Source organism: Typopeltis vanoorti, chromosome 8 (genome assembly GCF_054136105.1).
Source record: "Typopeltis vanoorti isolate ZY-2024b chromosome 8, IOZ_Tvanoo_1.0, whole genome shotgun sequence".
Classification (NCBI taxonomy): Eukaryota; Metazoa; Arthropoda; class Arachnida; order Uropygi; family Thelyphonidae; genus Typopeltis; species Typopeltis vanoorti.
The window spans coordinates 151,776,965-151,794,353 of record NC_143556.1 but is presented as its reverse complement, the minus strand read 5'-3'; the positions used below and the strand labels follow the sequence as shown (position 1 = coordinate 151,794,353).

At 34.4% G+C, this 17,389-nt stretch overlaps 1 protein-coding gene across 1 annotated transcript in view; it reads right to left on the bottom strand.

Moving 5' to 3' along the window:
- mask (multiple ankyrin repeats single KH domain) overlaps positions 1–16,292 on the bottom strand; it is an 823,307-nt gene extending 807,015 nt beyond the window's left edge. Inside the window, 1 exon segment of the mRNA XM_090396371.1 lies at positions 15,959–16,292. Coding sequence (XP_090252497.1) covers positions 15,959–16,147 — 189 coding nt within the window. The 5' untranslated portion in view covers positions 16,148–16,292.
- Positions 16,293–17,389: the final 1,097 nt, after the last annotated feature.

Genomic DNA, 17,389 nt, shown 5'->3' with positions numbered 1-17,389 from the left:
GTCACTGATGATTTTTAGTTCTTGTTTCAGGGCTTGCTGGTTAGAGCAAATTGTTGTAGCTCTGTTTTTAAGGGTGTTAATGACTCCATATTTTTGTGATGGGTGGTGGTATGAATTAGCATGTATGTATTGGCCAGTGTGTGCCAGTTTATTTTGGTTTTCAATTTCGATGGTAAATTGTATGCGTTCGTGTTGTTTGTTCAGGTGGCTAAAGAATGTGTTTAGCGTTTGTCGCCCGTGCGGCCAGATCGGAACATGTCGTCAACGTATCTAAGCCAGACTGTCGATCTTAGCGTGGCGGAATCAAGAGCCCTTTGCTCAAAGGTTTCCATGTAGAAGTTAGCGATTGGGGGAGATAGTGGTGAGCCCATGGCTGTACCTTCTTTTTGTAGGTAAAATTTGTTTTGCCACACGAAGTAACCGGACCCCGGTTACTTCGTGTTTTTTTTTCTCCCCACCAGAGGTCAGACCAACAATTGTTGTAGCGGTTGGTCAGTGTCTTTAACAAACCAGTTTGATAGTGTAGCTTGTTTTCTGTGTATAGTTGTATGCTCCAGAAGATGACCTTGATATAAAGGTCGAAACGTCGAATGTAGATTTTAGTTATATTAAACTAAAGTTTTTATTCAAACATGGTAGTTATCTCCATAATTTTCAAAAGTGCATTCCTTTGAGTGTTTCACAATGTTTTCCAAAGGCTATCCAACTAAGTTGAATTCTATATATAATTTCTTCTTTACAGTCACCCTTTACTGTGATTTTTTGTCCTAGGTAAAGACAAGAGGTTACTATATTGATTCCTGATGCTCCATTTGTACTGACTTTTTGGCAATGTATTTATTATACATTATTTTTGTTTTGTCTTTAATACTTTCTTTTAACTTTCTGCATTCAATTCAGTGATCATTTTTTAAAGTTCTACAGTTTCCTAAAAGAACATCATCAGATTTATATACACATGCACACTTTTTTTTTACATGTTCTTCATTGCATGTTTTGGCTAGTTTGCCTGATTTGCAAGATGAAAAACCTAAATTTCTTGGAGAAAAAAAATCCCTCTATGTATGTATTCAAGAAAAGATTTAGGTATTTAAAGTATATTTGTCCAAATTGACCCTCCCTCAATGAGTCCTTGAAGGAACTCTATAATAATATCTATAGGAAAAATACTAAGTACTTCACCTAACTTCTGCACTTTCAGCCATTAAATTTTTACATTACACTAAAATGTACTTTTTTTAATGCTGGATAGAGCATGATGTACATATTACAATTATAATAGATCATAGATATACCAACAATATACTTCTTTAAAATATTAACACTTTCTTCTAATTTAGTTGGCATTTCCTGCTGCAAAGAATAAAAGTTTGTATTACTTGAAACAAGAAAAGAATACAATAGTCTTTGTATTCACTCTGGATCATTCAAGCATTCAGGAAGATACATTGAATTTTTCTGCAATATAAACATTCTTCCGAACTCAATTTAAAATAGATATAAGGAAACAGTTCGACCTAAATATTCCAAATAACTAAATTCAGACAAATGAAAAACAGACATATGGGATGGATCCATTTAAAAGCAGGACAGCTTGCAGGAGAGAGATAAGTCACCACATGATTCATAAATCCAGATCATCATAAATCAAATCTGTTTAACCACAGAATCAGAGAGAAAAAATTATTATCTAAGTTAGACAAACATAGGAATGATACAGCATTGGGGAAGTTGCTAAGAATGACAGTAACAGGATATTTTACTACTTACCAAAATTGCTACAATAAAGCAAACAAAGTTTGCACGTGAAGTACCTGCATGATTAGGCTACTTATAGAGATGTTGATTTCACATCAATTTTCATAACATCCCATAATGCAAAGCAGAATACTTTGTTTCAGACGTGTACTGCTATGATCACTACCCAGACCAGTTTTGACTTTCACTGAGGCCTTATCAATCAGTGGGAGTAAGATCAAGGAAGATACCACACCACTGTTGAATTATGCAAAATGCATAAGTTTCTTATTAGTATTATTACGTGACACCTCCAAGGAATCCAAAGACTCATCAAGGGAAGGCACCTACTCTACAACTCTATGTTTAGGTTCACTAACTACAGTGAACTGCCACTACCATCATCACTTACACCAGGGGTCTTCAATGCTTCAAATCTTCAGGGCCCGCAGAGCTCTTTGTCTCTTATCTCTTCCACCTCTTCTAAAATTTGCTCAGGCTGTGCCATAACAAAAGCCTTGTAATGGGCAGGTTCCTGGAGAGTGGGTGGACAAGATAGTACCACTACATAAGAGTGATGGTAGAATCAAACTATAGGCCTCTTTGTAGTTAAGATTTTGAAGAGATTGGTAAGAACTTGTATACAGAATCAGTCAGATGAGAGTAATATTAAGAGTAACATTATTTATGCAAGCCAGCTAAGTTGCATCACACGAGTTTGGACAACAGGTTGGTGGATTGAATTGGCTCTCTGATAGATATCAGAAAGTTGTATATGAGGGAGCAGTATCAGGGTGTAGGAAAGTTAAAAGTGAAATTCTACAAGGTTCAGTCTTGGGACCATTACTGTTCAATCTTTATGTCAATGATATTGTCACAAGACTACAGAGTTCAGTTGTTTGCAGATTATATGAAGCTTGAAAGGGTTATTATTAACAGTGCTGATGTTTAGGCTCTTCAAGATTTGAATAAGCTGGAAGGGTAGACAAAGACATGGGGATGCCAGTTTAATGCAACTAAATGTAAGGTTTTAAAATTTGGGATCTACAGATAGGATGCTTCATACTAACGTGGTAGAGTTATACTGGAAGAAGTGGGAGAAGCAAGGGATCTTGGGTCGATTGTGGATAGAGATTTGAAGTTCTGAGGACATATTGCAAAGGTTGTGAAACATCTCAGAGAATTGTGGAGAATGGCAATGTTAAGAACATTGACCATCAGATAAAAGTGTACTGATCCCACTGTATAAAGATTTGATCAGATCACATCTGGATTTCTGTGCTTAGATCTGTCACCGGGATTTGAGGGGATGAAATAACCTTGGAGCAGGTGAAGAGATGGATAAAAAAGATGATATTGGGACTGTACAACACTGATTAAGGGCATGCAAGACTGCAGAGTTTGGTGGATAGAAGGCAAGAGGGGGTATATGATCTAGACATTTCAGCTGTTGAGAGGTTATTACTGTATTAACACTGAAGTGATTTTTCATATGGTAGAACAAGGAAGAGGGACAAGGACAAGAAGCCATCCATGGAAGCTACAAAATAAGGTGGTGAGTAAAAGGGTAAGAAGCAAGTTTTTGTGGGGGGGGGGAGAGAGAGAGAGAGAGAGAGAGAGAGTGGTAGGTGCATGGAATGCATTGCCTGAGAGCATGGTGAACCTGTAGACTGAATGATTTTAAGGAGTGGTGTGATAGACTTTGTGTTAACCTCCCATGATAAGTCTTATGATTTCCTAACCTCCATAACCCACATGGAGGTTAGGAAATAATAATATTCCAGCAATTGTACATTCTGCATCCCATCTTTGCTTCCCAAATTTTAAAATCTTACACTTTGCTACATTAAACTGTCATTCCCACACACTTGCCCATTCAGACAGTATATTCAAGTCCTCTTGCAAGGCTACAATATCTGCTCATCTGCAAACAATTGTATATCACCATTATTAATGATATGTTCCAATAAATCAATAGGAGTTCCATAATGCGATTACTGGTGTTGCACAGCAGCTGAAGAAATTATTAATATGTTTTTAATTCGATAAATATATATATATATATATATATATATATTTTGTCTAGTCTGCAGCAACTTGCCAGCTAGAAAAATCTAATCACTGTTATGCTAGTAGGTAAGTGCATTTGTTGAGAATTATTCATTATTATTATTATTATTACGTGACACCTCCAGGGAGTCCAAAGACTCATCAAGAGAGGCCACCTACTCTACAATTCTGTCTCCACTACCAACTCTGTCTCAATCTATCAACTACAACAAACTGCAACTACACCAATGCCATCTACTGCACACTACCACCACCACTAGTAATTTCACAGACAACCACAAGCACCCATGGCAGAATTCGAATCGGCAACCTTTTGGTTGGAGAGCAGATACGCTAACCACTTGGCCAACCAGGCCAGCATTGCATATCCTTTTCACAGGGCATGCGAAGAGTTTGATAAAGCATATGCCTGATTCAATCTCATTGAAGATACAAAGAAAGAGAATTTTAAAATGCCTTTCTATCTACTAAAAATAAATTCCTTTTCTCATATCTACTAAAGAGCCCTGTCTCATCGTACATATAAGAAAACTGAAGTTCACAAAATTTAATTCAGTTGTAAAAAGCATACATCAGAGAAAATATTTGAGAATTTGCCAAGAACATTATAAACATAGTGGCTTAAAAAAAAAAATTATAAAATAAAGTAAAATAATCCATATTACTGATACCAGTAGAGAAAAGATATGCTAGCTAAAAAGGCATCGTCTTATTTCCTACCAGTTTTTCAGAGGCAGGTGACATATAAAAACATCACTGAATCTTATAAGGCTGTGATCTTATACTTATGGCCTGAAATGGCTTGGAAAAAGTATATATCATAAGTTGTAATGGATCCTGCAACATAGTAATCACAAGTATAACATATTAGACACAGTAAATAACTTTAATGAAAAGTGGCACAAACATTTCATTCTGAAACTAATCACTGATCGTAAGTGTGGAAAACAAATAATCAATTCAAAGAGAATACAAGATAAATATAACCATCAGTTAAACAATAATGGCAAGTGCCACACACACACATACACTGGAAGGAGTATCAAATATGTAATACAATCATTTCTGATATTTTCATAGGATTAGTCTCCAAAACTTTCGGGGGAGAGAGAGAGAGAAAGGTAATCATTTCAATTTAAGTTCTTTGGAAAAAAAAAAAAAAATGTTCAAGGTTACGAAAACATGCTGCACCAGCCTAGTTTAAATATGAATTGATCGCTCCCACCCCCACCCCCAAATGTGGGAAATTCTTATCCAATATAAACATCAGAAACAGTTTATTATGTTTAATATGATCCTTCAAATGCAAAGAATTTGCTGTTATCGGTTTGCTGATTGTTGTATTTGCCTTATACTTATCGCTTTGAATTGCTTGTTTTTTCCAAACTTATGACATGTTTCAATAAAAAATATCTGTAATACTTTCAACAAAGTTATTAAACTTTCTGGAACAATGCATTACTGTTATGGGAAATTTCATGATTTTGTTACTATATCTTAATAAGAACTATTCAAGATAATGAGATAGTCATTAACAATTAATCAGAATTTAACTGGATAAGGAGGTTCAGTGCCAAATTTGTTTTTACATTTATGGAGTGGAGGAATTAGTAATAAGCAAGTTTTCCCACAAAAAGGAAAGAACCTCTATTGCTAAGACAGAAAAAAAATTTGCATTATCACTATCTAAGAGTGGTGAACATCATTAGTTGGTTGGTTTGTTTGAAACAACCAGACATAAGATAGACAGAATGCTAATTGCTTATGTAATCATCTATTAATTGGATTACCTTCTTCTGGATTCCAATGGATATTTTTACAGATATCTCTGGTGCACCACTACAGCAGCAGCAGTAAAGTCAGGTTGATTTTGGATTTATGAAATGATAAGAGTTGTACAAGCAAGAAGCAGTGTTTTGAATAAAAGAGAATACCAAGTTTTTGGAGGATATATATATATATATATATAGAAAGTATTTTACCTTGGGTATAATAAATGTTAAAGATGCCAAGCTATTTTAAACCTGGTTTTACTCCATTTCCCAAGTAAGCAGACAAACAAGTCAAGTTTGCACCTGCACGTATTTTCGAGTCTAGCTGACCCTCAAAGTAGTGCAAGTCAAGGCAACTCATGGTAAAGGTAGAATTAGCTCTGATCACTATTCTTAATATTAATGCACAGCCCATCTCTTTGAAGAGATGTATGATGCAATGTATTAAAGGCACGGGGCCACTACCCAGACCGGTTTCGACCTTTATTGAGATCTCATCAGTGGGAGCCAGGCTAGAAATATCAAGATTTTAGTAATACAGAGCTTATAAATATTTTACCAGAACAAGTTACCATAACGTGTTTTAAGCTTATTAAATAAAAATCTCAGGATGAGATATAAATGAAAGTATTTTACCTTGGGTACAATAAATGTTAAAGATGCCAAGCTAATTTTAAACCTGGTTTTACTCCATTCCCCCAAGTAAGCAGACAGACAAACAAGTCAAGTTTGCACCTGCACATATTTTCAAGTCTAGCTGATCCTCAAAGTAGTGCAAGTCAAGGCAACTCATGGTAAAGGTAGAATTAGCTCTGATCACTATTCTTAATATTTACCCTTAATGCACAGCCTATCTCCTTGAGGAGATGTACTTAAAACACCTTATGGTAACTTGTTCTGGTAAAATACTTATAAGCTCTGTATTACTAAAATCTTAGTATTTTTTGCCTGGCTCCCACTGATGAGACCTCAATAAAGGTCGAAACCGGTCTGGGTAGTGGCCCCTTGCCTTTAATACATAGCGTCATACATCTCCTCGAAGAGATGGGCTGTACATTAAGGGTAAATAGTAAGAATAGTGATCAGAGCTAATTCTACCTTTACCATGAGTTGCCTTGACTTGCACTACTTTGAGGGTCAGCTACGCTTGAAAATACGTGCAGGCACAAACTTGACTTGTTTGTCTGTTTGCTTACTTGGGAAATAGAGTAAAACCAGGTTTAAAATAGCTTGGCATCTTTAACACACACACACACACACACACACACACACACACACACACACACACACACACACACACACACACACACCAAGTGTTTGCAATTCTTGAAGTTTCTGGAATAAAATTTGTGTAGAACTGGAATGAAAATAATTATAACTAAATGAAATATTTACATGCTAGTGCTTCACCAGCTCAAGCAAACATGATCAAAGGCACTTTAAAGATACACACTCAGCAAAGTGAATGTGCCTTCGATAATGCTAGTTTCAGCCAGTTTTTTCAGCCAATTTCCACAGTTTTTATTGCAGAAACTTCAACATAAATCACTACAATAGCTATGGAAATATAAGGTGCTTGTGCCAGGATAGACAATGTGAAAGTTTATCCATGAAGAGCAAACAGATCTTGACTAGATAAGAATATTATCCAAAGTAGGCAGGGAGTGAAGTACAATCTTTCTTCCACGAAAAAAGATATGATTGAGTTTTGACAGCATTGAAATTTACTAGTTATCTTCATCCCCAAAAATGAAAATGATCTGCTCAGAAGTACTAAAAAATAATAATAATAAATAAAAACATAAAAATCTGCATCCACAATTATGGACACTCAGGTCCAACAGTGCATGTAATGGATCAATGTTTAAAGGCTTTAGTTAAAGAAGAGGAATTTATCTCAGAACTACACACTTTCTTGGAATAAAAAAAATAAAATAATAAAAATTAAAAAAAGGAATGAAGTTCATATCATCCATGAACAAATGACCCCAGAGGAAACTGTGACCCAATTACAAAGGGCAGGTGGGAGACTATGAATGATAGCTTGCTAAGAAAGTCTCTATGCCAAACAATCTACTGCTGGGAAATATCAAAAGTGACCACAAAAGTTTTGTCAACCTTTTCCATAGCTTGAAGCACTAAAGGTAAGCAACAGTTGAAACAAGAATGATAAAACCCATACTGGTAATCATAAATTGGTGAGCCTCACAGTAGTGACTATCAATGATCTCCATTATTTCAATAAAGTACTGAGATGAAGGCAATGAGATAATAGCTTGACAGGTGACTTTTATATCCCTTTTTAGGGATAGGCTAGACAGAGGCTTGGTTCCATACTGTGCTGTTGGGTAGATGCCAGATGAGTATGCCAGCTTAAAGAGATGACAGATCTGGAGCACAAGTTTTTAAACCAACTGGAGGGATGCAATCAGAACCTGGAGATTGATAAGCAATTAGATTATTAAGGATGTTTTCTGCTGTCTTTCTGGTGAATGAAGAGCAGAAGTTGACCAGAAGGCTCAACTGGCCATAATAGTACATCGCATAAGATAAACTATGAGTGCTTACTAAGAAAAGATTAATTAGTCGAGCGTTTTATATCACATTGTTTAGTAGGTGGGTGGGGGGGGAGAACTATTTGTGAATATATCTGTCTATATGAATATGCATTCAAATATATGAAGCAAATGGTGCCAGTGAATGGGAAAATGTCTATTCAAGTGCAAAAGGATTGTAGGATATCAGCTGCTGAGATGGAATAATACACTACACCAGATGCTATTAAGACTAGTTGTGTTGAGAATCATGTTTATTTGGCTTGTTCTTCCCCCCCTCAAAAAAAAAAAAAGTTCCACTGAAAAATTGGCTAGGAGAGTAAGACAGTGGGAAGGCCAATATTTTATCCTTTGAAGTGAACGTTATGGTGGATAACAAAACTGTAGAGTATGTTAGACTACAGCATCCACAAAATAAATAAAATACTAGATGGCCCTTCTAATTACCCTCCCCAAACATGCAAGAACAACATAACACAATTCCTATTCCATATATTCAAGGTATACATCTGAAAAGATAGCAAAAGTACTAATAAAACAATTTGTACTAATAGTACTAATAAAATCATTTAGAAACATATCTTTTGTTTATAGATTACGAAAAAGCATTTAACAAAGTAAAAAGATATATATATATATATATATATATATATATATATATATATATATATATATATATATATATATATATATATATATATATATATATACTGTTTGATATATTACAAAGGATAAATATACTTAATATTTTACTACATGCAATATTGAATATATATAAAGATAATGAAATAAAAATAAAAATAAATTAAAAGTTGTCTGAAAAACAATCTATAAACCAAGGAGTAAGACAGGGATGCCCTCTGTCTCCAACTTCTTCTGCAGCTTTTCCCACTTAAGTAGGGTCGCTATTTGTGGTGAGTCTCCTCCACAACTTCCTGTCTTGGGCTGTAGCCACATCCAAGTTCATCCTCAAGTCCTCTGCCACTATCTCCCTCCATGTCTTCTTTGGCTGTCCATGCTTCCTCCTCCCCTGCACATCTATCTGCATGACCTTTCTTCCCACATACTCTTTCTCCCTCCTCATCACATGACCAAACCATCTCAACTTTGCCTTCTGTATCTTTGCTCCTAAGTTCGTAACTTACACCATTCCCCTTATATAGTAATTTCTCAGATGGTCCTTTCTGGTCACACTGCACATCCCCTAAGCATTCTCATCTCTGCTACCTCCATCCTGCTGATGTTATTTTTCCTCAGGGCCACAGTTTCCATAGCATACTGTCATAGCTGGTCTCACTACTGTCCTGTAGATTTTGCCTTTTAGATTGTTCGGCACCCTCTTATCACATAGCACTCCAGCCATCTCTCCAGTTCCTCCATCCTGCATTGCACTTCCTTCTCAGCCTCACCATCCTCTTTCATTGTTGAACCTAAGTATCTAAAGTCACTGACATTCCTGATGACATTTTCTTCCAGCTCCAGATCTGTCTCCTGGCTGCCATCAACTTTGCAACACATATACTGTCTTACTTCTGCTAAGTCTCATACCTCTCTCTTCCAGTACTTTCCTCCAACTTTCCAGTTTAGCTGCCACCTCTTCTCTTGATTCTGCACACAGCACGATGTCATCTGCATTACAACATAGTCCAAGTCTTCTCTCACCTCCTCCGTCATCATCTCCATCACAATATTAAACGGGAACGGACTTAATGCTGACCCTTGATGCAAGCCTCTGTCTCCAACACTTTTCAATATTTACATTAATGAAATATTAATACAGTGGAACACCTTAAACAATCAAAATATAGAAATTTCCTGGAGTAACAAAATAAATACGCTATTATTTGCAGATGATCAGGTAATAATATCAGATAAGGAAGACAAATTACAAAGAGCAATATATAATTTAAACATTATAGTAGAACCGATTGGAATGAAAATTTCCATAGATAAAACTAAAATGATGGAAGCAAATTAGTTATTAATAACAAAATAATAGAACAGATAAATATTTTCTGTTATCTTGGATGTGAAATATCATATGAAAGAGAAAAAGACAAAATTAAAAACTACAACATTTTTACAGATTATAGGCCTGATAAATAGAACACTCAACCCAAATTTAGTACAAAAAGAAACACGCTTGAAAATATACCCACATTATTATATGGGAGTGAAATTTGGGCAATAAACAAACAAGATAAACAAAGAATAAAAACAAGTGAAATGAGATTTATGAGAAGAACTGCAAAATATACATTATTATATCAAAAAAGGAACAAAGACATTTTAAAAGAAGTAAAAACAAAATCAATAGAAGAAAAACTAAACAATTAAACAAAAAACCGAATGGTCAACACCCAATGATGATATCCTAAACAAATACTAAAATATAAGCCAATTGGAAAGAAAAGACAGAGTAGACCTCAAAAAAGGATATTGGATGAATAATGAGACCGGAACAGACCAATATGGTCTATACCCGTAATTAGTGTTATGATGATGACTAATAAAACATATCCTTCACACCACGTACAAACAACATATCAAACTGGCAACTTTGATCTGCTCTCCTAAGGAAAAACTCCATCCTGTAACATATCCTGGAGCAAATGAAGTTCCCTATGACTTGGCCTGCTATATGGAGAGATAGGAAGATCTGTTAACATAGCAAGTGTCGACTAGCAGACCATGCTTTAGATACTCCCTTCACACAGAATTAGATGGACTACAAATGATATTTCTGACCTGTAACAACTTCTATATGTGTGCTATAAAGTTGTTACAGGTCAGGATGATTATTTTTAGAGTCAGCAATGGCTATGAAGCATTCTCTTAACCTTAACGAGTATGGCTGCATTAATTTGTCAAAAATTTGGGAGACATCCTAAAATTAACTACAACTGTAATACTTCTTTACACCATTAGAGGACATCAAATTAGGACTTCAGATTTTGTTACAATCTGAATTGTTCACTTACTCAATGTCAAGTGTAAATTGCAACAAGTTTGCTATGAAGATGCTGGTTTGAAATCCAGCAAAATAAAAAATCTTTTTATAATTTAGTTTGTTTGGTGTTGTAATACTACTTAAATACATTCTGTGAAAAATGATTCAATAACAGTCTTTAGACAACATGATTTTAAGAACACTTTTGATAATATTAAAAACATTAAATGTTGGTTTAACATCTTAGTGTTACATCACACAACAATTTTTGTATATTTTTGTTTATTATCATCTCTTCTTTATAAATACAATGATCTCTCTCTCTATCTGGCTGCAGATAGAGAGAGAGAGAATGGGAAAATGTCTCACAATATATAGTGACACATCACTTTCAACAAGTCAGATCACACAGTAACTAATTCAAGGACCATTATATTTGTGCGCACACACACACATTCTTCCAGTCTACACATCTGTATACATATATTGTTGATGGCACATGGAAAAGAATATATGTGTGTGTGTTTCGAAGAGTATTATCATACGGAGTCACATCCATTCATGGTACTAGTTAAAACTGTGCATAACCCAAAACTGTGGTAACAATATCAGCTGATGAAAATTAAGAGCACCACCTCAGCCAAGAAACACAGTAAAGTAACACCAAAAGATGCTTGGAAGAGTTGTCAGAAATCTTGGAAGCCCCATAGAAGAGTTGAAGGAAATCTTAGAGAGCCCCATATAGAAACAATCAACAGAGTCCACAAAAATTATACAAAATTTCAGGTTAGTAACAGGATGCTAACAGACTCTATAGTCTGTTTATATAGAAGGGAAGCTGTAAATAAACCAAGTATCAACCATTACAATCAGCAATGTAGTATACATTGGTTTAAAGAATAGTATGACTGGTCCATAGATCATTCAAACACTGTACTGAGGAGCATAAGTCATACTATATCTTTTCTAATGATATACATATGGGTGTAACAGATGCCTGAGCTATATATTCTGCCAGAGGTAATGATGAAGGATGAATGCCAACAGATATGCAACCTTAATGCAATGATTCCAACATTGCTTAAGTTTTACAGAATACCTGACTACATTTTAAACTTTTGTGTTACCATAACATTATTAAATATAAAATGGATGAGGTTTTTTTTTTTAAATATCTCAGTTTATTATTTTTATGGCTATTTAGCCTATCTCAAAGTTTATTGTAAAATACAAACAAACATCATTTGAATAATTAATTGAAGTTTTAAAAAGACTGTCTTATACATTACATTTAACATTATAGAAGAAAAACATTTTAAGAACAATTTTTCTTTTTCAAATAGTCATCTTACAGATAACTCCTCAAATGCAAGAAATCGATATAGAATCAGTCTTATTCAGATTGGTCTAATGGAGGAAGCCTTTGCAAAATTATCTGAATAATTTAACAAAGAAACTGTGAAAAAGAAGTTTCATTTCTTGCGAACTTGATATGCTCAGCACATATGCCACAGTTAACTGTCCTGCTTTCAGAACAAATGTGTCAAATCCTTAATAAAATCCAAATAATCTATAATAAAAAATTAATGAAGGAAAAAATATATATATAAACAAGCAGTTCATGTATTATTGTCAGAGTTGAAAATATGTTACAGAGCCTTCAGCAGCAATGAATTAAAACTGCTTAAAGAAGCAATTAGTTATAGGTGCAAGGTCCATTAATTAAGATTAAATGATATATGATAGAAAACTTCACTGCATTCTGAATAGTAATCCTATAGAACAAGTGAAATATTTCAGCTATTTAGGCACAGTTTTTAGTGATGATGGCAGGTTAAATCTGGAAACAGACAACAGAATAAGCAAAGCTGGTATGGAGGGTAACCAGGTGAATAAATTTATATGGAATAAGAGAAAAATTAGCCAAAACAGTGTTTAAACCAATTTTAAGTTATGGATTAGAAATAAAGCACTTGATCAAAGACTAGACCACAGATATGAGGGTTCTGAGAAATATTGAGAGAGTTAACCAATGGCAGAAGATATTAAATAGGATTCATGTTAGAGGTTTAATGGAATATTAACAGCACTGAGAAAGTATTAAAACTAATTTTAATTACTTCCAATAATTCGTCTCCATCACAGAGACATCTTCTAGGATTACAAAAACGTATATTAAATAGGAATTTAATATAGGTATATCAACACACGTACATTAAATAGGAATATGACATTATTGGCATTCAAGAATGTGTCAGCAGAGCTAATCTATTCTTGAATGCTAATAATGTCAAATTCCTATTTAATATCTTCATTTTTAATAATTCTGCCATTGATGCCATTGGTTAACTCCCTCAATTTTTCTCAGAACCCTCATATCTGTGACAAAACAGGTGTTTGATGCCAAAATGGCAAGAAAGGACCCAGAGGAAGACCAAGGTCTAGGTGAATTAATTCGGTCAGAAGACCTTTCCTATCCTATTCAAGTGCCATCTCCTATTTAGGTCATGGACTACCATAATGTGACTCATGGTTAACTAAGGGTATTATAACAAATGATGAGGACCCTATCTCTTCCACATATTGTCAAGTATTCATGGCTGTAAATCCACACGTGTTCACTGGGCCGGTTTGTCTATTTTGGTGGATGAACCCCCCCCCCTCTGTATGAGACCAGCTAACTCACCTTTAGTCAAAAGAGAGACCAGATAATGGTTCCTGATATAATGGACAGGAACCAAACCCAGGTCTTTCCAACCAAAGGACTTCATCTATATTGAAAGCTACGGAGGCTCAGAAATGCATTAGAAGCATGAAATGCTAGATACGATAATATTGGAGTGCTCACAAGTAACAGATTGATTTGGAGGAAAATTGAGGATTAATAATAATGTAAACTTAGTCATGTAGTGCTGTCATAGTAATAGTAACCTGAACATCCCTTGAGGATGCATATCATGAAATTGATGATGATGATGCTGATATATAATTAATATATGTAATGTGGCATGAATATCAGTATGTATATATATATATATAAAATTAATTGCAACTTTTGTTAAACTTTGTTAAAGTGGTAAATAATCATACTCTTATTCAACATTCAGAGGTCGACTCCCTGTTCTTCATATACTGAAAATTTCTTCTTTATCTGCTAACTCTTTGCTACTTAACAAAGTTTTGTAAACCATAAACCTATCTTCACAAGGAGTAAATTCCACAGACTTGACATTATCTTGGTCAACAATTGTCATGGAATCCAAACTAACACTTCCTCATCCCCCAAGAAATCTATATAACCAAATCTGAACATACCAGATTAATATCTGAACATAGATGAAATCATATCAAGTCTTTATAAAAAGGAATGCTGGCCTACTTATCCCTACTTGTTAAGGTGTTTTTCAGCAGCCAATAGATCATTTGTTCCATTTTACCCACCTTTGCAATACGTATCCGTCATCACACCAAATCTGTAACCTCAATTTCTTGCAGCACAATCCAGTCAATATATGTAGCTCGAATTTAGCTTTATAATTTTTAATTAATTTACTTAAATTAATGCTTTCAAATTCACTCTCAGCCTCATAATCTGCTTTAAAATAATAATAATGATGATAATAAAATTCTAAACTTGCTACTTTCTGATCTTTCTCCATAATTTTAATCCTCCTATTAAGATTTAATGATAAATTCCAGAGTGTTAGTAGACAGATGGTATAGTCAACTCTTAATTTCTCTGTTATTATTAAATTAAAGTTCTTACTGCTCCTAATATGTTCATATGTGTATTAATAAACTGCAAATTATTCTAAAAAGTTGTTACTGATTCTATTTGCATTTCATTCTCACAGTGATGGCACAAATATTAAGTGTCTATTAATACTTGGCTTTTTCTTAATATACTGAATAAATGTCCCATAACATTATTACTACACTCTTAAATTTACCATACCTCCATTCTTTATTTTAAAGCTCCATGGTTACCAATGGTTAAAGATTAGGCTGATCAACACTTTTCCAAATTTTGTGAATTTAATGAATCATCAACAACATAGTTTAGATGCTTCTTTGTGGGCAATAGTACTGATTAACAAAAAGAGGGCAATACTCCCCTTTTTGTTAATCAGGAGTTCTGAAAACATAATTTATCCCATGTGCATCTTAATCAAGAACCTCATGGTTAAGCTATGTTTCAGAAATCGTTCCAGTACACATCTGAATGTTTCTACTTATTAATCTAAAAAAAGATTAAATTTTTAATCATGCAGGTTAATACACAGAAACATTATATCCTTCTTCACTCTTCAAAACTTTTAAAATCATCCATATACAGTACATGGGAGAAATTTAAGTCAAACTGCACAACAAAGATATAACTTCCGAAACTAGATTGACGGGAAACATACCAAAAAAACTGAAAGCAATTATTATGGATGAAAAAAACATTCCATTTCATTAATTAGGGATTATTGTTTAATAGCACTTATGCATTATATTGCAAAAGCAATTACACTTGGTTCAAGTATAATTAATTTAAGCAGACACACACACACATATATATATAGATAGATAATGCATTATGTGTATGCTGTGTGCAGACGTTTGTATGAATATTCACACACGTTTACATAACTGCTTTTATGTAAGGACGTCTACGTTTATACCTGTATCTATGTACGTGCGTATATATACATACACACATTTATATATGAAAATATGTATATATGTATTATATTAATAAAAACCCGGGTCAAATACACGCTCATGACGTCACAGTTGAGAATCACAAGGTTTAGGCCTAAGTCACTCCTCTCAAACACTTTGTTCAGAAAATAGCTTATATTTTATTAACAATTTAATAAAATTCTCACCTCCGATACATCATCATCATCACTTTCAGACAAATCAGCCATGAAATTTGACTGTAGAGAAGCAAGACTTTGTCCTCTCTCAACACTCAAGTTACCACTCAATGGTGACGAAGCGCCTGAACGCTCTTTGCCAACTTCATTTGGCTCACTCTCTCTATCACATTTTGTATTGTGCACTACATTCTGCATCTTTTTTTTATTTTTAATAGCATAGACACTTTCTTCTGTGATTATTTAAATTACAGTATAATACAAAGAATAAAGAAACAGTCCGTGACCGCCTAGAAATAATTTTAATAGCTACATTTACCACCTATCGTCGCCATATCTAAAGTGCCTTATGGAGTGTCCCGGATGCGAATACTGCGGTCCTAATAATGCTTAAATTTTACCGGAATTGAACAGCGACATTTAATGTCCAGAACCTTCAGTGATATACATATAATCTCCACAGATGCTTATGGAAGAAGGGGAACAGCATAGGTTGAATACTGTTTTTACTATTATTTCATTGCGGAATTAATTTGTAATACTTTATGGTATTAATTTTAAACTTGCCTGTTATTAAACTTATTATCATAGGAAAGAAAAAAAAAGCACAGATCTTAAGTTACTGTAAACAATTAAACTAGCGAATAAAGAAAGGTGTATTTTTTTTACTGCATCCCACCCATAAAAAGTGTCAACTTATCGTATATTTAGTATCTTGAGTATGTATGAAGAATAAAATAAATCTCAACAATAAAACTGACAAAAGAAATGTCATCAACAACAACAGGTGTATGCGTAAATCGCTAGTTATTTATATTTGTATTAATGCCCCACTTCCCTAAAATTGCAATCTCTAAATACAGAAACTTAAATTTCATTGGCAACGATCACTCTTAATTTTTTAATATTAGCATTTACTAATAGCTATAGTATCCCTTCGTATAGTATTCAAATATTGCGAATTTTAACAACTTGTAGCAGACGACTATATTTTGTGAATTGAATTAATTCCTTAGATAAGACAAGGCAAGGCTTTATCGTAACCGAAATAAATCGTCACACAAAATGCTCCGTTTCGGGAGCTCCTGAAACGTGGTTAATAAATAAGGAATCAAGAAAAAGAATTAGAGCCTGTAGTGGCGTTTGCAGTCTACGGCGCTTGACCGCACGAAGAAAGGATTTGGTGGTTCAAATCTAGTCGCCGACTAGAGGAAATTTTTCTAAGCCTTTTTTTCGACCGGTTCCCGAGTAGTCGATCGCTGGAACGGAGTAGAGGGGTTTTTCTCCCAGAAACTCTGGTTTTTCGTCCCGTAAACTCAAGAAAATCGACCGTCGAACCCACACTACTTTCAGACATTAAAAATATTGTGTTACGGTTATGGACCACGAGATGGCGGCACTAGTTTGCCGCCTTCTTCACTGGGTACCGATGAATCAGTG